General features: G+C 46.0%; 1 protein-coding gene across 1 annotated transcript in view; it reads left to right on the top strand.

Moving 5' to 3' along the window:
* Positions 1 to 27,882, top strand: part of PIWIL1 (piwi like RNA-mediated gene silencing 1) — a 1,966,306-nt gene that overhangs the window by 1,744,412 nt on the left and 194,012 nt on the right. Inside the window, exon 17 of the mRNA XM_078668015.1 lies at positions 20,996 to 21,066. Coding sequence (XP_078524141.1) covers positions 20,996 to 21,066 — 71 coding nt within the window. The remainder of the gene's footprint in view (positions 1 to 20,995; positions 21,067 to 27,882) is intronic.

Here is a 27,882-nt window from a genome sequence, read left to right as displayed (position 1 = left end):
GTCCCACACCATTCACCTCCTTCACAGTCGAGGGTTTTCACTGAACTACCCGAAGTCGCACCTTCAGCCGGCCCATGTGCGGCAGTATTTGGGCGCGACGATCAATACTCTGGCTGCCACAGCTCAGCCAAACCCAGCGAGGATCGACAACATCCAGTCGCTGATCCAAAAGTTCAGACCGCAACACTCACTCCCAGCGAGAGTGTTCATGCAGTTGATAAGCATGATGGCCTCCTGCATCTTCATAGTCCCGCACGCCAGGTTGCATATGCGTCCGCTCCAAGAATGCTTAGCGCATCAGTGGACTCAGGCTCAAGGACAGTTGAACGACCTAGTGTTGGTGACGGGTCGGGCATACAGCTCTCTGCATTGGTGGAATCCACACAACCTTTGCAACGGCCTACCGTTCCAAGAGCCTGTGCCACAGATTAGACTGACGGACACATCTCTCCAGGGATGGGGGCTCATGTGCTCCACTACACAGTGCAGGGACTATGGACGACGCAACAAAGGAAGATGCACATCAACTACTTAGAGCTGATGGCAATCTTCATGGCTCTCAAGTCCTTCAAAGTACATCTGTGCAACAAAGACGTGTTGATCCGGACGGACAACATGACAGCCATGTACTACATTCAAAAGCAGGGAGGTACGAACTCTCCACAGTTGTCTCATCTGGCTCAGAGCATGTGGAAGTGGGCCATTCAGAGGAACATCTTCCTCATGGCGGAACACCTCCCGGGCAAGGACAATCAGATGGCGGATCTGCTCAGCAGGTACAGCCACCAGATGCACGAGTGGGAGTTACATCCATCAGTACTCCGCCCGTACTTCCAGCAGTGGGGTTATCCAGAGATAGACCTGTTTGCCACGGAGGAAAACGCAAAATGCCAAAGCTTTGCCGCCAGGTTCCCTCACCCACTATCTCAGGGCAATGCGATATGGATGAACTGGTCAGGCAGATTTGCGTACGCTTTTCCCCCAGCGCCTCTCATTCCGCTGGTGGCAAGAAAGCTAAAGCAACACTCGCTGACGCTCATCCTGGTTGCTCCGACGTGGGCGCGACAACCATGGTACACCACGTTCCTCGAACTCTCCGTGGTACCGCATCAAAGACTACACCTCACACCCCGGCTCTTAACGCAGAACCGTGGCGACATTCAGCATCCAGATCCGCAGCAGCTCAATCTGGCTCCTGAGGTCTTAGAGTTTGGCTACCTTGATTTGCCCCCTGAATGCATGGACATCATCCGGGAGGCAAGAAAGCACACTACCAGAGCTTGCTATGCGGCGAAATGGAAGCGGTTTGTCATCTACTGTACAGAGCGCGCTATCAACCTGCTCGATGCATCCATTCCTAATATCATCTCCTATTTGTTGTATCTTTACAAATGCAATCTAGCATACGCTTCCATTTGGATACACTTATCCGCCATAGCGGCTTATCTCCAAAACAGACAGCATCTTTCTATCTTCAGGGTGCCTGCCATTAAAGCATTCCTGGAAGGGCTGAAGCGGGTCGTCCCTCCCAGGACCCCGCCAGCTCCTGTGTGGAACCTCAATGTGGTACTCACCAGATTGATGGGTCCCCCGTTTGAACCTCTGCATTCATGTGAGATTCAGTTCCTCACATGGAAAGTGGCTTTTCTCATTGCCACCACGTCTCTAAGACGTGTTCGTGAGCTACAGGCGCTCACAATTCAAGAGCCATTTATACAAATTCATTCAAACAGGGTGGTGCTGCGCACTATCCCCAAATTTCTCCCGAAGGTGGTGTCGCAGTTTCATGTCAATCAAACCATCGAACTGCCCGCATTCTTTCCAAACCCAGAAACGGTAGCAGAAAGGATGCTCCATACGCTTGATGTCAAAAGAGCGCTTATGTACTATATTGACAGAACACAACCTTTTAGAAAGACACAGCAACTCTTTGTTGCCTTCGCAGCCCAGCATAAAGGCAACCCCATTTCCAAAGCAGGAATAGCCAGGTGGATCGTTAAGTGTATTCAGATTTGCTATCAGAAGGCTAAGCGCACTTTAACGGTCCCCCCCAGAGCACACTCCACACGCAAGTTGGGGGCCTCCATGGCATTCCTAGGTAACATTCCTTTGGAAGACATTTGTAGGGCATCCACATGGTCTACACCACATACGTTTACCAAACATTACTGTGTAGATGTGCATTCCAAACAGCAGGCAGCTGTAGGACAGGCTGTTCTTAAAACGCTTTTTCAGACTTCTGCAGCTGGCACGGGCGGCCGCTGTTAATGGAGGGACTGCTATGTATTCTATGCTATAGATATGAATTTAGCAGCCCACATGCCTCGAACTGAATATGCTACTTACCAGTATGCATCTGTTCTTGGCATGTAGGGCTGCTAACATTCATATCGCCCGCCCTCCTCCCCGGCGCCCGTAGCGGCTGCAGACTTTTCTTGTATTTAATCTCTAGCATGGCCATCGCTTACACTGTTACACTCCATCTCTGCCACAATGGCTAAAAACAATCTGGGGATGGAGTCGATGCCCATGCGCACTGTAGTCCAGGGGAGGAGCCACCTATATCGTGATACTTCGAAGACTCTTCCAGGACAACAATGTGCAATCATCCGGACCCAACACTAGGCGGCGATCTATGCTATAGATATGAATGTTAGCAGCCCTACATGCCAAGAACAGATGCATACTGGTAAGTAGCATATTCAATATATATATATATATATAAGTTGGCCTGATATATAGTGCTCACTATTCTAGTGATCACTTTGTATCATAACGAACAACCCTTATTGATGATTGGTTGTAAGTCAACCTTTCAGACCAGCTATCCTAGTAGCATGGACACGAGCAGTCTTCAGGCTAAACTCTAGAGGGCGTGTTGAGCCAGCTGTTTTGCCATCACATATACCCCTTGAACACCAAGTGAAAGGACACCACACAAGTTGTTATGAAAAATATAGGATATTTATTAATAACAGTTCTACCCTGAACTCTTTATGAGTCAGGGAAATGAGCACAATACAAAACTCTTACGAAAATACTTTAAGTTGCACAATTTACACAAATGCCCGAGGGGCACGCAAAACCATATACTACAAAAGTGGAATGCGAAATACTAGCAGGTAAGTAACAAGATCCAGAGGCTTCAGGATCGCTAGGGATACACTACTGAACCTTCAGATTACGAGCAGGAGGCCTAGGGAGATCGGGTGCAGAGTGTGCACTCTCACGCGGGATGCGGGAAGAAGTCTATGGATGCTAGCTTTCGTAAAGTTAGTGTTATTGGACGAATCCGACTAGGTAGAGTAAAAACGACAAAGGATCTGGACACTTGGATAGTGAACCTGTGCTGGAGTACCGAGATGCTCAAGTTACCTAGCCCAGGGGCCGCGGCTGCATAGGGTTCAAGTGACGTCGGGAATCCTCGTTGAAGTCTATGGAGCCTGAAAGAAGAAGTTGCTGGCAGGCGACCAGTGATGAAGTTCGATGGGATCCAAGCCTGGATCGGAGTTGAAGATGACCTGAAAGCAGAGGGGACTCAGTTCTTAATCACTAGCCAGTGATCAGATGGGCACCAGGATGGCACCGGATGAGGGCACCTCGACCAGGTGAGTGGGCGACGCTTGGCTCTGCAGTCTCTCGGACCAGGAGGCATTGTCGGCGACCAGGATGGAGAGGCGAGCTGTCCCGCGAGGGTGTCTGCTGTCGGCGCTGCTGAAACCAGGATTGGAGCAACAAGCCTTGGCAAAGGCAAGCCCACGCGGTGGACTCAAGATGGCGTCTGGAGTGGACCAGGAGGGTCCAGGGTGCTCCTCTGTTGGAGGGGAGCAAGGGTCAGTCTGGAGCAACCAGACCAGCGAAGAAAGTGTCGTGGATCGTCGTCAGGAGGGCCACAAGCCAGCAGGCAAGTAGCCGGACAACGCGGTGAGCAGCAAAGAGCAGAAGGGCCCCACGCAGATCTTGGGGGGCTGGACTTCGGTGCTGGAGCTGCTCAGGGTTAGGGCTTCTCAAACCCCAGTGCACTTACTCGAGGGTCACTCGGGGGTCGTGCTGGTGAAGCGTCGTGCAGGTCTTGAAGATGGCCGGTCCCACGGGTCTCGTCACACCCACGAATCTCAGCTGGGCTGGATGATGTAGGTAAATGTCAGAGATGGCGGGAAGACCGGGTCTCGTCGAGCTGGGCAGTCTTGATCCGGAGGATGGACTTACAGCAAACCGCAAGAGCTTCGATGGTGCCTGCTGGTGCAGGGTGGCTACTCCTTAGCCACAAGGGAGAGTCTTCAGAGAAAGTCAAGAGTTCCTTTCGTGGAAAGTAGTCAAGATTCAGAATTATCTAATTTGGGAAGGGGACCTGCTCCTACCTTTATTCTAAGAAAAGGGGCTGGCCCATGACTAGGTCCTGCCCTATGGGTGGGACCAGGAGGGGGGTGGTTACACCCCTCTCCTTTGTCCGGTCTCTCCCCAGCTCAGGGGCTGGGGTGCCCCTGGAACTGGTTTGAGCCGGGCTATGCACAGTGAGCACCGGGGTGCCACTTTGCAGTCACCTTCCTTTCAGCCCTGCCTACCTGGGATACACAAAATCCTGTCTGGGATGGTGCTAGCACCGCCCCTGACAGGAAACCCTCCGTTGCTGGAAGGACTCCTAGCAGAAGGAGGGCAGACTTGTGTCTCGGTGACAGCATCCATTTTGTGGAGCTGAGGCTGTCTGACTTTACCGGGGTTTACAGTTACATACATGTCGTGTCCCTCTAGAAGGGTGGAATGCTAACCCCGTCGCCAGAATTGGCGAGTGGTTAGTATTCCAATTCGTATGACACCTTACTCGACATGTTTTGATAAAGCTATACCAAAGTTAGCATTTAACCGCGAGGATTATAATGCACTTAAGAGTATATGGTATAGCGTTATCATGGAACAGCTATTTGGACTTGGTTCCGCAAGCTGCAAACGGGCTCAGCTCATGCCAGAGCACCATTTCACATAATTCCAAGCACTCTGCCTTCAGGATTGATAAGGGCTGCCATAGGAGTGACTGATAGGAATATATGTGTCCATTTTAGGGTTAGATATAGGAATACTATATCTAAAGCAAAGGGTGTTTACACCACCTTGCCCCAGCTGTCGTGCAGCCAGTTGTGTCTGTTTGGGTGGCCAGCCAGGGGTGGCATAATACATGCTTCAGCCCCTGGTAGGCCCTGGGTACACCTATGCCCTGGATACCTAAGGTATGCTGTACAGGGACTGATAAGGTGGCCCAGTACCAATTGGTAAAATGCACCTAAGGTACATGGTTGTAATTTAGAGAGAGAAACAGCTAGGCTGTGGATCTGATTAGCAGGCCCACAGCCAGGGAAAGTCGTAAATCAGTGAAGCAAAAAGCAAAAATCTGGGGTGGCCATGGGATTGCAGACCCCACTCTCCTACAATATATATATATATAGAGAAAATTATATAATCATAGATCTACATAAGAAATGTAATACATATAAAATATATATAACGTAAAGTTGAAAGTACCATAGAACTGAAAAGGCCCATAGAAGCCTTAAAGGGAGAATTCACTTTAGTAACATATCATAGTCATTAGATTAGTCCACATTCCAGCCAATCAGGCAACAGCACCCTCTAGAACCTTCTCTTCAGAAGCTCAAGCCCTCAGATTTTCTACCGCACGTCGTGTGAAGGGAGTGTCCCTGAGCTCTGCCGAGTTTCTTCCAACTGTCAAGATGTCTACAACTAAAAAAATCTTTATTTAGACCTTGTTCATCCTGTGGAAAGCTTCACCTTTTTCATGAAGATCCTCACAGTAAGTGTATTTACTGTCTTTATCCGGACCATGAAGTAAAGAACTGCAAGTTTTGCAGGACCTTCTCCTCAAAGACTTTAAAGGATAGAGAGGCTCGTCTCCTTCTGTGGCTACAGAAGTTGAAGACTTCCGGAGATTCTGTTTCTGACATAAAGCGTGTCTTCTTTCCATTCTAAAGTCTCTCTCAAGCGTGGGTCAGAGAGAGATGCCTTCTCCTTTCCTGAAGAGAAAGAAGCTCGTCGACGCTTCTAAATCTGTCTCCCCATGGGATTTGCTAGCCTCCAAGCCTACGGGACCTCGTTCTCTGGCGTCGCAATCCCAAGCTGTGCCCTCGTCATCTAAAACGGGCGCCAGCTCATCGATGGGGCCATCGACGACTACGAGATCCGTTGACGCCGTACCAACGTTGACAACAACATGTTCTATGTCTACGAAGACGACGACGTCTACCTCGTCGTCGCCGCTCCCAGAGGTGTGGCCTATTTCCTCTATTCTTAAGATATCGTTGACAGCCATTAAACCTGCTTCGTTGAAGCATTCATCGTCGAAGGCCCCGTCGACGCGTCCATCGTCGACGGCCACATCCTCGTCCGCCACATCCTCGTCGACTGCCAAGAAAGACTTCGTCGACGGCCAAGACCTCGTTGATGGCTGCACCCTCGTCGATGGTTACCAGTTCATCGACGGCGACATCCTCGTCGACGGTGCCGTCTATGCCGACGATTCCACCTTTATCGAAGACTGTCTCGTCGACGGCGTTATCCATGTCGAAGGCTTCCTCTGTCGACGGCACGTAAAGCTACGTCAATGAAGACAAAGGAGAAGATATTATCTCAGTCGACGGCTCCATTGCCATCTACATTTGTTTCCACTGCCATCTTGTCGACGGGACCGTCGACGACGCACCATTCACTCGCTACTGCAACTACTTTCACGATGGTCACAGCTTCAGTGATCAAGCGCCCAGTTCCTTTGAGTCCTATGACTGAAACTGTACCAACACAATTATTTGAGTCTGCAGAAGACGATTCTGATGACGGTTCCTATGTGAATGACATTTTTCGTCCTGCATCCAGTCCATCTGAACTCAATATAAAGTGCCAAGAAGATGATGAGTATTAGGAGGAAGGGTGTGCTCTCTTTCTTGTCCATGATGCTCGCTTTGAGGCACCTCATGAGGAAAGAATGACTCAAATACCATCTTCTTTGGTGACCTATCTACAGAATGTTAGATGATTATAATCGCAAGTTCCCTCCATCTGCGCCTACTTTACTAACTCCTCAACCTGCGGCGCCAGCACCCATACATGCGGAGACGCCGCAGTCGCCGGTCCATCCGCGGCCAGATACTGATGATGATGCGGATGTGCACCAGGACACTGATCAGGATGTAGATAATGTCCTCGCGGATTGGGATGATTATAGAGCCCAAACACCATCTACGCCACCGGCATCGCCTTTGCCTTCCCCGCCGGTGGACACTGGAAGCTTTTGTAATTTAATGGTGCGTGCTGCCAAACGTTTCCATTTAACCTTAGAGATGCAGCAAACGGATTGCTTCCTCTATGATTTCGAAGATCAGCCTCTAAAGCAAACCCATACCATCCCAATTATTGATTTTATTTGACAAGAAGGCCTTAAACTTATGGCATGCCCAAATTCCATCCCAGCTGTGTTACCACGTCTGGACAAAAAGTACAAGGCGCCTGCAGACTCTCCAACATGCCTTGTTTCACACCCAAAGGCAGACTCCGTTGTAACGCAGGCTGCCCAGAAGCGTTCAAGGAATTCGGCCACTCCGCTTACCTCCCCTCCGGACCAAGAAGGACGCCTGTTGGACTCTATCTGCAAGAAATGTACCACCATGGCTGCAACAACGGTCAGAGCGGCCAACTCCCTGGCCATCCTTGGAAGATATGACCGCCAAATGTGGTCAGAGATCGCAGCTTTGACCAGCTCCCAGATTCCGTCCGAGCCGTGGCCCAGACGATAGTCCAAGAAGGGGAAAAAATATCTTCAGAGATTATAGATTGCGCTGTTGACATCTCTTCTACTGGGTTCAGACAACTTGCTGGAGCCGCTGTTTTACGACGCCAGGGCTGGCTCAAATCTACAGCTTTTCGCCCCGAGGTGCAGGCGAAAATTCTTGACTTGCCATACGATGGTGATTCCCTTTTTGGCAAGCATGTCGACGGTGCTCTGGAATCCATTAAAAAGGACACAGATTCTGCTCGTGCCTTAGGAAGCCTCCAGTACAGGAAACGGCCTTTTCGAGGAGCACGTGGCAGAGGTGGCTCTTCAACTTTACGTGGCTCCTCCCAATATCGCTCCTATGGCGACAACAAGCAAAGATACAGCTACCAATCTCAAAATCGCCAGACCGATTCAAGACCTTATCGGAGGAAAAATAATTACAGAAGGGGAAACACCTCCAAAAAGCAGTGACTTCCCCAACAAATGTTCTCCGACTCTGAAGATTGGAGGTCGAATCTCCCAAAACTTCTTCAATTGGTCTCATATCACCTCGGATCGTTGGGTCCTAGATGTCATCTCGAAAGGACATGTTCTCGAGTTTACAAAATTTCCACCCACCCGTCAACCTTCTGGTCCCCCCGCCCACCTCATCTAAAAGATCTGTTGGCTCAAGTCAAGATCATGATACAAAAAGGGGCTGTCAAAGTGGTCCCTCGAGCACAACAGGGCAGGGGCTTTTATTCCCGCTTCTTCTTAATCAAGAAAAAATCGGGAGAATGGCACCCCATTCGGGACTTACGAGCCCTCAACAAATTCATCAAGTCACACACTTTCCGAATGTTGACCCTACTGGAAATTTTGCAATACCTCAATCCCGGAGAGTTCCTCTCCACTATCGACCTCGAAGAGGCATATTTTCATGTGCCAATACATCACAAACACAGAAAATATCTTCGCTTCACTGTCGGATCGAAGCACTTCCAGTTCAAGGTGTTGCCTTTCGACCTTCGATCAGCGCCGAGAGTCTTCACGAAGATCGTGGCTCCGGTCGCAGCTTTCCTTCGCCTGCAAGGCATTCGATTTTATCCTTATCTGGACGATTGTCTAATAAAAGCACAGACGCGTCAAACAGCAAGACCGCATACTCCGGCCTGTCTGTCACTTTTTCACACTTTGGGTTTCTCTGTGAATCAGGAAAAGTCCCATCTTTGCCCCTCACAACAGAGAATCTTTCTAGGAGCCTTAATCGATTCTCGATTGTCACAGGTGTTTGTGTCCCAAGAGCGACCACTTCGCATACTCAAGATGGTCGCTTATCTCAAATCAAAAAGGTCAGTTTCTGTCCGGATCTTGAAATCTTTTCTGGGCATAGCCTCCTCTTGCATACATCTGATCCCACATTGCAGACTTCACATGAGTCATACAGGAGGAGGTGGACAAACAATGGAAACAAATTTCGGGGTCGTTCAACGACAAACTCTACCTGACCCCCCGCATTCAGACAGCTTTGGAATGGTGGGCTCACCTTCCGTATATCACCGCCGGGCGGCCCTTCCAAGAGACTGCTCCTACACTCACCCTCACAACGGATGCTTCCTTGGAGGGTTGGGGGGCACACCTCGACGGAATGTCGGTCAAGGGCAAGTGGACTGCAGCTCAACGCACATGGCATATAAATCGACTAGAACTCTTGGCCATCTTCCTTGCCCTGAAGTCTTTCCGGATACTGATACAAGGCCAATCGCTGCTGGTGCGGACAGACAACACCACCAGCATGCACTACCTCAACAAGCAGGGAGGAACGAGATCTCTACTGCTTTCCAAACAGGCGCAAGAAATCTGGAATTGGGCAATTCAACATCAAGTTCACCTGACAGCAGTTCACGTGCCGGGCGTCTCCAATACCCTTGCCCACTGTCTCAGCAGATCTCTGGCAGACAATCACGAATGGGAACTCCACCAACCCATTCTGGACTACATCTTTCGCCAGTGGGGCCAACCACAGCTGGATCTGTTTGCGACTCCAACCAACCGCAAATGCCTACTCTTTGCAAGTCGGCATCCCCACAGAGTCGAGCGGGAATGCGTTTTTGATCAACTGGTCGAGCAAATTAGTCTACGCTTTTCCCCCGCTCCCTCCCATTCCGCGCCTGCTGCACAGGATGAAGCTTCAACCGTGCCATGTCCTACTGATTGCGCCCAGGTGGCCATGTCGCCCGTGGTTCACCGACCTCCTCCTATTGTCCATGTACGATCCGATACCTCTTCGCCGTCTGCCTCACCTGCTTACCATGAACCAAGGCCGCATTTGCCATCCGGATCCGGCATATCTCCAACTGCATCCTTGGAATCTAAACATAATGAGTTTGCAGGTCTGAATATCACTCCGGAGTGCAGGAACGTGCTGGCTCATGCGCGCGCTCCTTCCACCATTAAAACATATCAATTGAAATGGAAGCGGTTTTGTGTCTGGTGTCACAAGGAAGCTCTTAATCCAATCACGCCAAACCGGAGCAAATCCTGCCTTTTTTCTTATCTCTAGCGAAATCAGGACTTTCTCATCCCACTCTTAGTCTTTCTGGCAGCGATTTGCCGCTTTCGTCATGATGGCACCACATCTTTGTATACCTCCCGGATCATTCGGCAGTTCTTCAAAGGCCTCTTTCGAATGTATCCGCCTATACGTCGTCCTCTGCCTTCGTGGCGCTTAAATCTGGGTTTATCTCAGCTCCTCCTACCTCCTTTTGAGCCAATCCATTCAGCGGACTTAAAATTCCTCATGTGGAAGGTTGCTCTTCTGCTCGCGCTGACATCAAGGCGAGTAAGTGATATCCAAGCATTTACAATTCAACCTCCATTTCTTCAATTCTCCAAAGACGCTGTTACTTTATGTACAAATCCTACATTTATTCCCAAAGTTCCCTCGGATTTCCACCTGAATGAGCCCGTCATTCTTAGGACTTTTTTCCCAAACCCTTAGTCTCCTGCTGAGCGTTCTTGGCACTCCTTGGATTTAAACCGCAGCCTGAAATTCTACATCCAGCGCACCGATCCTTTTCGTAAATCAGACCAGCTCTTTGTGGCCTATGGCCGAACATGCAAAGGACAACCAGTCACCAAACAATCCATTACTAGATGGATTTCTTCTGCCATCTCTTTCTGCCATTGCCGTGCCGGAAAGCCTCTCTCTGCTCCGGTGCGAGCACACTCTACAAGGTCTGTGGCATCATCTACCGCCCTCTTTGCTGGAGTGCCTCTGCGCCATATCTGCAGAGCTACAACATGGTCAAGCAGACACACGTTTACGAGGCACTATTGTCTGGAATCAGCAGACGCCGGGAATGCTGCTGTGGGCCAAGCTGTGCTACGTAATCTGTTTAATTAAGGTGACCCTCGGTTGCTTCCCGCCTCCCGTCATAAAAGGTTTTTGACATATGTCTCAATGTATGCTATATTATTAATACTATAGTTTTACTTATCTGGTTTTGAACTGCCTTTTATGACTCATGTATTACTTTACTGCTTTCTACTCTTATTCAAGCATGTGAATCTATGAAAGACACCCCTAATACTGGAGAAGAACATTAGTTACTTACCTGTAAACTGTGGTTCTCCAGTATTGGTGTCTTTCATAGATTCTCAATCTCAATTAATCTTTATTTCGACTTTTTCAGCCATAAAAGATGCATATAAAACAACGGCCTAGCACACAACAAACAAATTGAATGTACAGGTTAACAACGGCCTAGCACACAACAAGCAAATTGAATGTACAGGTTAAAAAGAACATCATGTTAAAAAAATGCTAGTACCATTTCCAGTAAAATACATAAGAAAAAGTGTCACCAATTACATTTTTCCTAAAAGCGCATCGTCGTACACCATATTAGTTAACAAGAATATTTACATAAATTATCTGCTCATAATGGTTGACCAGCCCTCCTTCTTACATAGTAAACTGACAGGAGAAATTTGCTAATACTAAATACGACAATTTGTAGGGTATTTGTCTTTGCAATCCTATACGCCTGGGAGCATGTTCTTATTCCTAGGATATTGCACAAGGCTTTGATCCATTTTTTCCTTGCTTTGTCATATGCTGAGCAGAAGAAAAGGATATGTTGCTCGTCTTCCATGTGCATGCCTGGGCACATTATACACTTCCCTAATGTAGGGTCAACCCCGTCCCCATTTTTCCTAGTCCAGCGTTCAACATTACAGCTTGTCATAAGGTTCCCATACCTAAACTTCAAGAATAAGGACTTAGCGAGCGGTGGCTCAATCTCGTCCAGAAAAGTCTCAAAAAAAGGCTCTTCCTTGAACTTTAGGAAATTTTGGGTAAGGGATCCAATATTGATACCGCTTACTAGACGGGTTGTAATGAAAGACCAGAATGTGTGTTTTACCATGAGTTTTGCATTAGACGGTAACCCTTCCGGGCACTCCCAAAACTGTGATAAGCCCAGGATAAGAAACCATTTCTTTACATGCCTAAGCCATACAATTGAATGCAGGGAATCAAGACCCAATATCTCCTGGAGTCCTTTCCTATAGTCAATTAGTTCAGGGGTTGACCATAGACGTACCCAAAACATTAATGGTCTTAAAGTAGCATAATTATCAGTTCTTTTAAAATCCAAATCCATTTGAAGTGGAATCAATGGGGTGCTTTTTGGGACCCTTACGATTGATCTCATGAATCTATTATCAGGCCCATAAAAGCTATCTTTCGACCAAGCTCCCCATATCTCTGCCCCATAAAGGGCAGCAGATTGTGTTTTGAATTTGAATAGCTCAAGTGCAGGAGTAATACTTTTACTTGAGCAATTTTTTAGTTTACTGATAATTGGTCTTGCATTGTGGGCATATGACATCTTACTTTTTTCTATTTGGTTTTTCCATGTCAGATTCGAATCTAACACTACACCCAAATAGGAAAAGTTGTCCACCATTTCCAAAATTTGGCCATCCAAACTTAAAGTCCCCCTGTCAGGTTTGGGTGGGTTTAGAGCCATACATTTAGTTTTATTAATATTTATCTCTAGGCCCTTCTTAATGCAATATGTGCTGAAGGAGTTCAAAAGGGTTTGCAGACCCTTCTTGGTTTGTGATACCAAGATGGTGTCGTCCGCAAAAAGTAGAGCCGGCACCAACTCCCCACTAAGTTTTGGTGAATCATTGGGACTACTGCTCAGATAATCTGGGATGTCATTTACAAAGAGCGAAAATAAAGTGGGTGCCAGGACGCATCCCTGGCGTACTCCACGCTCTATGGGAATATTGCGTGTCAATTCTCCACATGGTCCCCACCTAATATTTGCGTGGTTCCTATCATGTAGATGTATTATTTGGGCCAGGAGGCATCCAGGAAAACCAGCTTCACTGAGTGTCCTCCAGAGCAGATTACGGGGAACAAGGTCGAAAGCCGCCCTCAAATCCACAAAGGCGACATACAATCGACCCTTCCTAATAAGCACATACTTCCAATATAAACAACAAAATCGAAACACCTGGTCTATGGTGCTGATCTTGCCCCTAAACCCAGCTTGTAATTTGGTAAGTATGGCATTTTCCTCGATCCAATCGTTCATTCGAAACAATAAGTGTTTGGAGTAAAGCTTTTGCAAAATATCCATCAAACTAATTGGTCTATAGTTCGAAGGAACCGACCTACTGCCCTTTTTTGAATATAAGAACAACCTCCGCAGCACGCCAGCTGCCTGGAAATTGGCAATTGCTGCATTGAACAAGTGATTTATATAAGGGGCCCATACTTCAACCTCGTGTTTATACAAATCACCTGGAATTTTGTCGGGGCCAGGGGCTTTACTACTTTTTAGATCAGCAATGGCTCTTTCTGTCTCATTAATTGTGAAATTCATACACTCAATTTGTGGCGAAGACCAAGTTGTAACATCAGTCCCATTGTCATATTGTTTGTAGAGAGATGTGAAGTGATTTACCCAGGTCAACTCATCTAAAAAAACATCCTTCACAACTCTACCTGCATGGGACCCATTGGCCACCAACCTCCAGAACCCAACATTGTCTTTTGCCTTAGCTGCCGCCAACATCTCTGCCCAAATTGACTCCTCCCATCTTATTCTTGCGCTATTTTGGGTAGATTTATAAAATTCCCTAGCCACTCTCACATCCTCCTTCGATTTACTTTTTATTGCTACCAATAAATCCCTTTTGGCTGCTCTGCAAGACTTGTCATACCATAGTTTTCCATGGCACCCCATTCTCACATGTTGATGTATTTTTTTTGGCATTTTTGTCAGACAAATTTTTAATTTTTCAAAAAATACATGGTGGAGTTCGATGAACCTATCATAGCATTCGGGCAGGAACAATTGATCATCTAAAGACCCAAAGATTGAGTCAAAGGTTGAGTATACATTTGCCAGTGCATTTTCGTGATCAAGAACTTGGCACCATTTCAGCGCACGCCTGTTATTACTGACATGGTGCTCATCACATAAGTTTAGGTTAGAAACCTCAGCTGTTACATAGGAAGGTATTTCACTGAGCAAAGTACCATCAACCGACAATTCTAATGGGTAGTGATCACTCTCACCCCTAATAGACACCACAAAATCCAACATATATTGCCAGATGCTTAATGAAACAAATATAAAATCCAGATTACTTGTCATATTGGACCTTGCAAACGTGGGGCATTTTGACAGATCAGAGGGGAACCGACCATTACATGCTCTGAGATTATGATCGATTGTTAAACCTACCAATTGTACGACCAATACAGAGCAATTAACAAATTTTGTACTCTCAAGTTGGGGGATGTTATTAGCAAGGTCTTCCTCCTCAAGGATGTCCACAAGTCCCAGGACGGGTTCAAAATTACAATTAATATCTCCGCCCATAATTACTGGGACCTCACTAACCACCCTTTTTAAGAAGTCATCTAAGACTTCAATAGTGAGTGATTTTTTAGAGTGCATGGAAGGTCTATTATAGATATTAATCAAGTAACATTCTTCATTTTTGGCAGTTGTAATTTTCAGAGCCAAGATGTCTAATGAACCTGTGTCAATTGTTTCGATCATAATTTTCAGCGTGACTTTGGCCCATATAATAAGACCCCCCGACGGTCTACCCCTACCTGTTTGGACAGCCTCAATACCATAAGTTTTATAGCCAATCCTGTGTGGTATATCTAGTGCCCAGGTTTCTTGCAAAAAGCAAAAATCACAGGAGTCTATATATTCTGCCCATTCTGGGTCCCTCAGATTTTTACATACCCCAGCAATATTCCAGGAGATAATAAGCAAAGAAGATTTTACCCCATTTGTACTACAGATAGGATTTAAGACCAATTCTGGTCCTATCATTGGATCTTTGGCTATTCCATCTCCATGGTACAGGACTGGGTCAGATGGCCGGTCCACTACATAATTAGATACAGCATCAGCTAGAGCGATCTGATTATCCCCACAGGTATTCATACTAGACGCAATGCCATGCTGCATATCTAGGGGCCCGCTTATAACTTGACAATCCTTAGCACCCTCTCCAACACGAGTTATTGCTTTTGTATTGACAAACTTACTAGAGGTACCAACACTACCAACAAGGCGATCATAGGTGTATCCAGTAGGGGGCCCAATTCTCTGTATTGGGAGTCAATCGACTCCATCCAAAGGGCTGAACCTATTGTAGGTAGAGGCACCATTCCACCCAGTCCCAGTGCATGTCGGCCATGTCGCATACCAGGCATGGAACGGTAGTTAACCGTGATCCAGTTACCTCCATTGTTCACATGCCTTAAGGAGGGGTAAAAGTGCGTCAGGGGCCTAGCTTCAGGCATGGGGCGGTAATTAGCCATAGTCCAATTACCTCCATTATTCACATGCCTCAAGGGGGGATAAAATAATGTCAGGGGTCTTACTTCAATGGATGATGAACCTGCATAAACGATTTGTGAGCAGATATATTGGGCGGTAAGAGAACCCTCAAAAGAAACAACAATACAATCGCCCATAATGGTTTTATGTGTGGGGCCAATCCACGGTACCCTTCTTACCATAAGAATTTTACTTTTAAAGTCATTCGAAATGGGCTTATTCTCATTTAACCAATGTATTACCTTATTTTTTAAGGACAAAAAATTCTCCTCATATTGGTTATCTAACTCAGGAACCCCGGTTAATACAATTACAAAAGGACTTGCATCGGGTGGAAGATCAATAAATCCCCCCCTAGGAATCTTGCTAGATTGGGCGGGGTGAACATTTTGAATAGTCTTTTCTATTATTTTACTCGATGAGGTCACCCTAGGGGTAGATACTGCACATACGGGGGGTTTGGGAACAGTCAATTTATTAGGACACACGTTTTTAGTACCCACAGTTCCTGTATTTACTACAAGGGCAGGGGCTTTACCATTCTGAATATTTACATTATTATCTTTTGGAGGAACCAAAGGAGTAGCAGAGAAAGTAAAAACTTTGGTCACTCCACGATCAGCTACTTGAGGAACACTTGTTGAAGTAGTTTGCGTGACACCCATATTTGTTATAATAGGCACGGGGCAAATGGAAACATGAGAGCTGCTAATGGCAGCATCTCGGGGCTGTGATTTTATACCGCAAGTGTCTAAGCTGATACTAGACAAGGTGATTATACTTTTCTCCAGTTCCATTAATTGGTTTTCAATACCAGATAGCCTAACTTCGAGTGGCCTTAACAACTTTTTTAGAGTGTCCCATACAGTTTTGACAAAATCCTCCCTCCCCCCCTCCGGTTCTAGCAGGGATATATCTGTTTTCTCTGCCATGGTGGCGTCATGCACATCAATGTTAATGACATCTGCTGTACTATTAGTTTCCTTCACATAACATGTTTTAGACAGCTCTATACTGGGTAAACACTGAAAAGATGGATCATTCGTACCCCCCTTCAGGTTCGAACCAGCTAATAAACACTGGCTTTGCGCCACTTTAGCTTTTTTCCTAAAATACGTTGACCCAAACGTACATTTTCTCTTTAAAATTGGCGTTACCTTAATGGGATACAAAACTTTATTGATGTCCTCAATGTCTTTGATGTCTTTGGCAGCAATGTCCTTCGGTCTAGTATCCATTTTAGGTGATACTTCAGGTATCGTCCTTTCTGGCGTTTCCTCAGAACAGTCCAGTGAGACATTAAAAAATGGCAAGGTTTCCTTGGGAACAGGGTGTACCTCAACTGGAGTAACAAGTGATTTGGCAGCAGTAGAACGTTCCGGAGTCCTAGCTAAGGCAATACTGCCCAAGGATAATTTTTTGGCCAAGCCTAGATCAATAGAAAGTCTCCTTGCTTCCTCCAGCTCCAAGGAAACTCTATGCTGCAATTTGGATATTTCATTATCAATACTTGTGTTGGTCCTTGTGATAAAGTCATCCAAAGGGCCCGTGACTTTTTAAACTTTTTTTGCCATGTGGCGAGTTACGCGTGAAGACATTATTAAAAAGGGTGCCCTGGTCAAAAGAATGGACCATAAAAATTGATGCCTCTACACGACCAAGAGAGGTGGCCCGGTCCGGTCTCTCTCGGTCTAGAACGGGCTAAAACGGGCCCGCCCTTGTCCCGGGCTTCTCCCGGCGCCCACCCGCGCGCTCCCGCGCAGCGGGTTAAGCCACTTGTTAATATTGGCTACCTGTGAGAGGGGCGGAGCGTGCAGGGAGAGCGGCCCAGGTGCTTTCAATTGGGTCTGGCGGGCGCTCCTGGGACTTGAAGTCCTGCGCCCGCACTCGCTCGCAGCCCTGCACGCGTCCCCGCTGTCCCTACCTCCCAGGTAAAGCAGTGGGCCACGGGTGCTGTTCTGTCCTCTTCTGTGCCAGGTAAGCCCCCAAGGGCGAAGCGGGACCCGCGGAGCGGGTTCCGCAAGCAGTAACTGAAGGTCCGGTGAGAAAGCTGGAAAGCAGTTGCTAAGAGCACTGTGCTGCTGTTTAAAAAACGAAGTGGTGACACTTCATAGATTCACATGCAACCCACCCTTCCTCCCCTCAAAGGCTCTCTTCTACTCATGCACTCTTGGTCACTTTGGTGCTACGAAAATCTGAGGGCTTGAGCTTCTGAGGAGAAGGTTCTAGAGGGTGCTGTTGCCTGATTGGCTGGAATGTGGACTATTATAATGACTATGATATGTTACTAAAGTGAATTCTCCCTTTAAGGCTTCTATGGGCCTTTTCAGTTCTATGGTACTTTCAACTTTACGTTTTATATATTTTATATGTATTACATTTCTTATGTATATCCATAATTATATGTCAGTTTTTCCCAGGGGAAGTTTGTTTCTCAGAGCACTCCCGGGTATTTTTAAATTACGATCCACAACAAAGATTTGCAAAATAAATCGGTTTATTCCAGATTGTTGACAGCCAGCCAGCAACACCTTACGCGTTTCGGTCTCTACGGAGACCTTGCTCACAGGAAAACCAATAAAGCATTTTTTTAATGATTTAAATAAAAAGTGCATACTAGTTTCTAACATCACTTCCTGTTGCATCACGGGAATTGTGGGACTTGTAGTTTCAAAGCACAAGGAAGGCCATATTATGTTCTAATATATCATTTGACTGTACAAATTAATTCCGAAACATATTTGTTCCTCCAGTGGGTATTTCCATATGGTGAATTCTTGAGGATAAAAAGAATCTGCTCAAAGGAAGAAGATTGGATAAACAATCAAAGACTGGCTAGTAAAAGATTCAAAAAACGGAAATACAATCCTGCGATAATCAAATCTGCTTTGAATCGCTCCTCATTGGTAAAAAGAACTGATTTGTTAAAGAAAAACCAAAAACAACGGATGATCACAAGATCCGATTTATAACAACTCACTCGACAGCAAATCAATCAATAACGCAAATCCTTAAGAAAAATTGGCATATCCTACGAATGGATCCGAAAGTATCAGAAATTGTGGGAGATCATCCCAACATCACCTATCGTAGAGCTAAAAATCTCAAGGACAAATTGATTTACAGTCATTTTCAAGAACAAAAAAAACCAGAAGCATGGTACAAACCAAAGGGTTTTTTATAATTGCTCGGGCTGTAAGGTTTGCTGTATAGCCAAAAACACAAAGGAACTGGAGATGGCAAACAAAAAAACATGGAAAATTGGCCAACTAATCAATTGCAAGACACAATTTGTTATTTATGTGCTGGAATGCCCGTGTCAGCTGAAATACATCGGCAGCACTAAAAAAGAACTAAAAATGCGTATACTGGAACACGTACGAGCCACCATAAATAATGACAGAAGTAATGCCATGGCCAAACACATGGAGAAAACACACAATGGCAACTGGAAGGAACTGAAGTTTTATGGCATTGAGAGTGTTGGATCAAACCAAAGGGGTGGCGATCGCGAAAAAATCATGAGGCAAAAGGAATCAAAGCACATAATGAGTTTCAGAACTTTGACCCCTTTTGGGCATAATCAGGATGAGGAATTACACTGCCACCTCTAATCTTAAAATGAAGTACGAACGATGCCTCTCTACACATATTTTAATACACTTCACTATTATCATTTGTAACCTTTTTGAACACACAAACTGTTTCTTCTCACTTTAAAATTTGAAAAATAACTTTATTCACATCAATTTGCAAAGGACACATATCTGACTGTCAAATGTCTGTAATGATAAAATACCCACCGGAGGGTTTCATTGGACGAGTGATGTATAAAATATTGTGCTAAGTCTCTAAGAAAATATTGAATTTACTAAATGCAACATGTATGATAATGATATAGGCCTTATGGTTTTTTGACACGTAAAAAAAATTTCGTAAAAAAATCTTATCAAATTCTTTCTAGAGAATAATTACTTGTCACCCTTTGTGGAAATACCCACTGGAGGAACAAATATGTTTCGGAATTAATTTGTACAGTCAAATGATATATTAGAACATAATATGGCCTTCCTTGTGCTTTGAAACTACAAGTCCCACAATTCCTGTGATGCAACAGGAAGTGATGTTAGAAACTAGTATGCACTTTTTATTTAAATCATTAAAAAAATGCTTTATTGGTTTTCCTGTGAGCAAGGTCTCCGTAGAGACCGAAACGCGTAAGGTGTTGCTAGCTGGCTGTCAACAATCTGGAATAAACCGATTTATTTAGCAAATCTTTGTTGTGGATCGTAATTTAAAAATACCCGGGAGTGCTCTGAGAAACAAACTTCCCCTGGGAAAAACGGACTTATGTGAATACGCGGCTGGGCCCTGCCGCGCTTGGTGTGCACCGCCTAAGAGCACCCGGAAACCCTGCCTTTGGACCAAAACGTGGAACGGATATCCATAATTATATCAATACTGGAGAACCAAAGTTTACAGGTAAGTAACTAATGTTCTTATTTGGTACTGTGTACATATATCTATTGTTGGTTCGTCCATGTGCCTCAAAGGCACGGAAAAAATGGAGGAACTGGTCATCACGCCGACGTAGGTCCTTTATGGAGTCGGTGACATCAGCGGAGCCGCGCGCGATGCCGTTCTTCTGTAACGTCGTCGGCGTGAGGAGCTACAAAAGAATTTCCGAATGTTGCTGACGCAGGGGGATATTCACAAGGTGAGGAATCCACAGGCAGATACTGTATCGGCCAGAAAAAGTGTTACCGAAGGTAAGTAACTTGTTCGTCGGGATCCAAAATGTGCCCTTTCCTTTTATTTGGATCGCACCAGTGGTCGGTGTTTTTCATGGCTCTGCGCTTTTGGCATGGAATGTCATATAAAAGAACTTATATCACCACAGGAGGCGGCGTCTTAGTAGCTTTGTGACGTCATCCCGGCGTCCACGATGAACGTGGAGCCGACCGACGCCACCTTCTGACATCCCTGGGTACTGCTGACGAAAAAACTCTCCGGATCCAGTCTGACGCCTGGGGTAATTCTAAGGTAAGGAATCTATAACTAATCTGTCTCTTACAGATATATTGTTACCGAAGGTAAGTAACTTGTTCTTCAGTAGTCTTCAACAACCATCTAGTTCTACAAACAGTACCCTCTGCTTCACAACACTGAACATTGTTTACTGTGTCTTCATTGTGAATCAAAACTAAGTTCTCAATATTATTCCGTAGTCTCATAAAGAATGAAAATGTGTCAAACAGTATACAATAATTTGAATTTGAAAACTTCCTTTCAGTTCGTAGGCTAGTTTTTCTTTAAGAATGCCTTTTTATGTCTTTTTTCCAAGCAGCTGGTTTTCCCGTTGTGTCTTGCAAGATCGTGGACAAGAGATTGTTGATGGGTTAAAAGTTTGCTTGCAAGGTAACACGTAATTTTTTAGTATCTCGGTCTTTTCTTAAAAGCCAGCTGTTGGCTAAAAAGTTGACAATAATACGTTACATTTGTTGATGGGATTATACTTTAATGGTGCTAAGTGCAATGTGTTCTGCCCACACATTCAGTCCTGTTCTTTTAAAAATGAATATACGTACACAGTATTTTAGTATAAATGCCATATTTAAAAAAAAAATGTATTCCCTATTAGGTTATTTTTGCTAACTTGTTTGTGTGTTTTTATAAAATATTATAAGTATCTGACCAACTTTTAGCCACGGATTTCTTACCTTTGAATTTCTCCAGACATCCGATTGGATCTGGAAGATTTTTCGTGAGCTCTACACTGTTGGTGGTGTCAAATCAAATCAAATCAAATCAAAAAATACTTTATTCGGTAGTTCATTTGATAAGAACACCATAAAAGTTCATAAAATACAAATTACAAAGTTGATCATGTATTAAGATCACAATTTTAAAATACTAAAAGCAATTAAAATTCATTTAAGAAAGCAGATTTGATAAAAAGGAAGCAGCAAGATATATCATACAATTTATGTTCATCTTAGATCCTAGAGATTTTGTGGGCGTTCATTGTATCTCTCCTAATCAGATCTTATTCATAGGTTGCGACGATGTTGAATACAGAATTTAAGAAAACGTGCAATTGCTTTAGCATATTTTTCATTTTCTAAATGTTGTAATGCCAAGAACGCAGGACGGCATTGGCGAAGCCCCCAGAGTTTTAAGATGGGGAGTAGCCAACGCCTACGGGGTTCCACAAAAAATTTGCAAAATAGAATAGTATGTATGGTTGATTGCGTAGATACCAAATCACATGGGCAGCATGTCCGTGTGGACATCCAGTCGTTTTGGGTTGGAAAGGAAACTAGCAAATGAAACATGTCAAACCTTAAGCGAGTTAGCAGCATTTTTTCATATTGGGTTAGACTATATAACAAATAAGGTTCAACTTCAAAAACAGTCTGCACTAGTATGGCTTTCTGAACAGATTGTTTGTGGATCTCAGTTACTAGGCGTAACTGTCTCAGATGTGTAAGGCATTCTTTTTTTAGATCCGCCTTAGAAATTTCATTTATCCTGGGAGGATTATCAAAATATTTCTTGTAGCCCAAGTCCTCAAGAATTGCTTTGACGTAGGTTATCCATTTGATTTTTTTACACTGATCGAGACTCAGAATATCTTCAATGATGGATCTCGTTAAATGGCATTGTTCTGTAACCCATATTCTGCGCCATAGCATAACTGGCTGCAGTTTTATGATGTCTGTTATATAGTCTAGTCCCAATTCTAAGTGACATGCATATGTGGAGGTATTCCTTGGAACCGCAAGTAAGTATCGTAAAAAGGAATTCTCAATTTTTTGAATGGCTTCAACATTTACATACCCCCATATTCCTGCCCCATATATTGCCGTAGATATGCATTTAGCGTTATAAATTTTCTGCATTACTTGTATTGGACGTTGGCCCAGTTTTTGTGAAAATGCTTTTAGTGAGACAGTTTCCCTCAAGAAGGCAAGTTTCCTGGCATTAACCGCTGGGGTCCACTTGAACTTCTCATCTATTACTATCCCCAGGTATGGGTAGGTTGCCGTTCTATCTAATGGTTCACCTTTTACAAACAACCTTCGGCACTTCCCAGATCCCTTCCCAGCTTGCATAGTGTAAGTTTTCTTAACATTTAGCTTTAGATTTAGGGTAGCCATGAACGTACAATATCTGTTTAGTGCACATTGGAGTTCATTTGGGGTTCTTGCTAAAATGACAGCATCGTCGGCATATAATAGTGCAGGTATTTGCCGACGAGCTATTGTAGGTAAATCTTTACTGCCTTGGAGCATCGCGGCTTCCAGTCCGTTAGTGTAGACAGTGAATAAAAAGGGGGCCAGCACACAACCCTGTCTGACCCCCTGTTGGTGGTGTCGATTGGCCCAAAGTGTGTCTGCACCACTTATATAGGCACCACCTCGGAACGCTGAATTCAGTTCTTTTCTTTCTTCGCCAGCCAGCTCTGATCCGAGGGAAGAGCTACCTGCGGTTATTTTTTGACTGGATGTTTTCTACTTTTGGTAGAGCGATTTTGAGGTTTTTCTCCTGGTGTGGTAAGATGTCATCCAGGAAGACAGGTTTTAAGCGCTGTGAAGCCTGTCACTGGCTGATGCCAGTGACTGACCCGCACCTCATCTGTCTGTGGTCCCTTCAGCATAACTACAACAGTTGTGCTCTATTTGCTACGCCATAAACCTGAATGCGTTGAGAGTGTGTCCCTGAAGCTCATTGCAGTCCGGCATGTGACTGCAAAAATGGTGCTCCTGGTCAAAGGGAAGGTCCCAGGATCGTTCGCGGAGCCTGAATTAGTCATTGGTCCACTCAAAATCCTCGGAACATTAAGGTAAAAGGCACAAGACGAGGAGTATGCAGTCTAATCTGTCTTCGACTACTCGTCTGCCCAGTTATCCAGTATTGGGGTATCTTTCATAGATTCACATGCTTGAATCATTCCCCGTCGTCTAAGTGGGAGTCCCACGGTACGTTAAATAAAGCAGTAGTAGTAATTTACTTTATTCGGTTATTACAACCATCAAAGTTTTCAGCAAACCAATCAAAAGTTTAGAAATGACAATACACAAACATAAATCACAATACTGTCACATGCACCATTGTCAGTCAAAGCTAAAACTATAGGCACCCCCAACACAAGCAAGATATAAATCGTTTCAGATATCTAAAACACGTTAGTTATAGATTCCTTACCGTAGACTATTCCCCAGGCGTCAGATTGAATCCGGAAAGTTTTTGTCAGCAGTACCTCTGTTCGTCCGAAGATGGCGTCTGTCGGCTCTACGTTAGCGGCGTGATTGCCATGATGACATTGAGGCAGCTACTTAGACACCGCCCTCGTGCACTGATGTCAGTTCTTTCTTTTTCCGCGCCAGCCAGCGCAGATCCGGAGAGAGCGGTACCTCAGTCATTTTTTGACTAACTTCTTGAGGGGCTTTCTGTAGGAGAGTGGGGTCTGCAATCCTATGGTCACCCCAGATTTTTGCTTTTTGCTTCACTGGTTTTCGACTTTCCCTGCCTGTGGGCCTGCTAATCAGACCCACAGCCTAGCTGTTCTCTCTCTAAATTGACATCCATGTACTTTGAGTGTATTTACCAATTGGTACTGGGCCACCTTATCAGTCCCTGTACACAGGGCATAGGTGTACCCAGGGCCTACCAGGGGCTGAACCATGTATTATGCCACCCCTGGCTGGCCATCTAAATCTGACACAACTGGCTGCATGACAGCTGGGGCAAGGTGGTGTAAACACCCTTTGCTGTAGATATAGTATACCTATATCTAACCCTAAAATGGACACATATATTCCTATCAGTCACTCCTATGGAAGGCCTTCTCAATCCTGAAGGCAGAGTGCTTGGAATTATGTGAGATGGTGCTCTGGCATGAGCTGAGCCCGTTTGCAGCTTGCGGAACCAAGTCCTAAGAGCTGTTCCATGATAACGCTATACCATATACTCTTAAGTGCATTATCAACCTCGCGGTTAAATGCTAACTCTGGTATAACATTATCAAAACATGTTGAGTAATGCGTCATACGATTTGGAATACTACCCCCTAGCCAATTCTGGCGACGGGGGTAGCATTCCACCCTTCTAGAGGGACACGACATGTATGTAACTGTGAACCCCGGTTAAAGTTAACTCGAGCCTCAGCATCACAAAATGGATGCTGCCACCACAGACACAAGTCTGACCTCCTGCTGCTGGGAGTCCTTCCAGCGAGGATGGCTTGGACAAAGGGTTTCCTGCCTTGGGAGGTGCTAGCACCACCCCAGACAGGATTTTGTGTATTGAGGTAGGGAGGCCTGAAAGGAATAAGACATGCCTGGGGCACACAAGGTGCCCTGTGCATGCACCGGTTCAAACCAGTTGCTGGGCCATCCCTGCCCCAGCTCTGGCGGGAAACCGGACAAAGGATAGGGGGTGTAGCCACCCCCATTCCTGGTCCCACCCAGGGGAGGGACCTAGTCAGTAGTGCAGCCCCCTTTAGGAGAATAAAGGTAGGAGCTGGTCCCATTCCAAATTAGATTATACTGAACTATTCAACAAGAAGAAACTCTGGCCTTCGACGTTCTGCTCCACAGAAGACTGAAGAATCTCCCTTGTGGAAAAGGAGTGTCCACCCTGCAACTGCAGGCACCATCAAGCGTCCAGCGGCTTCACTTTGTCGTCTTCCCTCGAGGATCCAGACTTCAGAGCCCGACGAGAGCCGGATTCCCAGACCTCTCTAACCTCTACCTACATCTGCAGCAAAGCTGAGACCCGTGGGTGCGACGAGACACGTGGGACCGGCCATCTTGGAAGAAACTGCACTTCGCTTCCAGCACGACTCCCGAGGTAAACTCGACCAAGTGCTTTGGGGACTGAGAAGCCCCAACCCTGTGCACCCCCTGCACCGAAGATCAGCCCTCCAGCATCCACGAGATCTGCGTGGGGCCCTTCAGCTTTGTTGCTGCTCGACGCGTTGTCTGGTCACTTGCCGGCTGGCTAGTGGCCGCCCAGACGACGAACCTTTGAATCTTTGCTGCTGGTCTGGTTGCTCCAGACTGGCCCTTGCTCCCTTCCAAAAGAGTGGCACCCCGGACTCTCCTAGTCCGCACCAGACGTCTTTTCCCTTCACCGCGTGGGTTGCCTTTGCCAAGGCCTGTTGAGTCCAATCCCGGATCCGACAGCGAGAGCCTGCGTGGGACAGCTCGTGCCTCCATCCTGGTCGTCGAAGACGCCTCCTGATCCACGTGGCTGCAGAGTCAAGCGTCCACTCTTCACCTGATCGCGACGACGACATCTGGTTCCTTCCTGGTTCCACTCCAGTCACTGGCTAGTGACTGTGAACATTGTCCCCTCTGCTTTCAGGTCTCCTTCTTCAGTAATCCACCCTTGGATTGCACCGGACATCTTCCTCCTGGTCGCCTGCAGCATCTTTTCTTTCAGGCTCCATTGACTTCAACGCGAGAACCCGACGCACTTTGACACCTATGCACCAGCAGCCCGTGGGTGAGGTAACGAGAGCATTTCGGTGCTCAAGGGTAGTTTAACTGTCCTAGTGTCCAGTTCCACAGTCGTTTTAGTCCTACCTAGTTTGGATTGTCCGTACTTACCTTTTTCTTGAACTGTACTGTCCATAGACGTTGTTACGCATCTCGTCCGGGGCAAGGTACGGACACAGCCCTGATAGTGGTGGCGGAGGAGGCAAGGTGTATCTTAGATTCAGGAGGATCCGCTGTTGTGATCCTCTTGGATCTGAGTGCAGCATTTGATACAGTGGATCATGAAATCTTAATCCACCGTCTTGCCAGGCTGGGCGTAACAGGAATGGCCTTGAAATGGTTTACATCTTTTCTGAATAATCGTTCTTTCAGAATTTGGGAAGCTGGTGTACTGTCCAAGTCCACCCCCCTCCAGTGTGGTGTCCCTCAGGGCTCTTCTTTGAGCCCTACTTTATTTAACATTTATATGGCCCCACTGGAGGAGATAGTGGCCCCCTTTGGGATTAAAACAGTCACTTACGCGGACGACACCCAACTAGTCGTCTCGCTAACCCAACAAGAGGGATGCCTGGACAATCTTTCTGCTTGCCTTGCCGGAATATTTTCCTGGATGTCGGGTTCACGGCTCAAACTTAACGGAGCAAAAACGGAGATCATGCTCCTGGGTCATCACTTTACTTCTCTCCCTAAAACCGCATGGCCCCCATGTTTGGGTGAGCTGCCCATACCAAAGGAGAAGATTAAAAGTCTAGGGGTATGGTTTGAGCCTGACCTAACTTTTAAGACACAGGCACAGAAAGTCGCAGGCATTTGCTTTGGCCTGCTCCGCTCAGTGCGGAAAGTCCTCCCTCTCCTGCCCCCCCAGTCCAGGACACTTCTGATCCAGGGGTTAATACTATCCAGATTGGATTATAGTAACGCCCTGTTCTTGGCAGCCCCTGAAGCTACCATCAATATCCTTCAACGGGTGCAGAATGCTGCAGCCAGGTTGCTTGCGGGTGCCTCAAGAAGATCATCGGCCAGACCATTCTTGAGAGCACTTCACTGGCTGCCAATACGCAAAAGAGTCATCTTTAAATCGCTATGCATCACCCACAAGGCCCTTCAGGACAAAGGACCTCCGGTCCTCAGGAGCCTGATATGCCCTTATAAATCAGCGCGGGCTCTCCGATCGGACCATGGAAATTTTGCCAAGGTTCCTAGAGTTAGGAAGGCACGAACAGGGGGGTGCCGCTTTTCCGTAAATGCTGCAAAAAATTGGAACTCTCTCCCCAGTCAGATTCGTACTGAACCTTGTCATTTTAAGTTTCGAAAAGCCCTTAAAACATTCCTCTTTCCCAAGGTCTCCTAACTATTGGTATTTTCTACAGTTTGTTCTCTGTTTCTTTTGTTAGCGCTGGGACGCTCTCGGGCAGCCATGCGCTTCATAAATTAAATTTCATTTCATTTCATTTCTCGCGTGTGAGTTCACACTCTGCACACGCGTTCTGTGGGCCTCCTATTACTTACCTAGAGTTAGTGTAGCGTGGTCCCATCGATCCTACAGCCTCTGGACAGCTCCATTCCTCTTATCGACTCTCACATTCCACTTACTTAGTATATGGTCTGTCGTGCCCCTAGTGCACCATTGTAATTTTGTGCAACTTGTAGTATTTTTCGTAAGAGATTGTCATGTGCTTAGCCCTCTGACCTCATAAAGAGTTCAGAGGTGTTGTTATTAATAAATAGA

Source organism: Lissotriton helveticus, chromosome 11, assembly GCF_964261635.1.
Source record: "Lissotriton helveticus chromosome 11, aLisHel1.1, whole genome shotgun sequence".
Lineage (NCBI taxonomy): Eukaryota > Metazoa > Chordata > Amphibia > Caudata > Salamandridae > Lissotriton > Lissotriton helveticus.
This window is presented reverse-complemented; position numbering and strand designations above follow the sequence as displayed.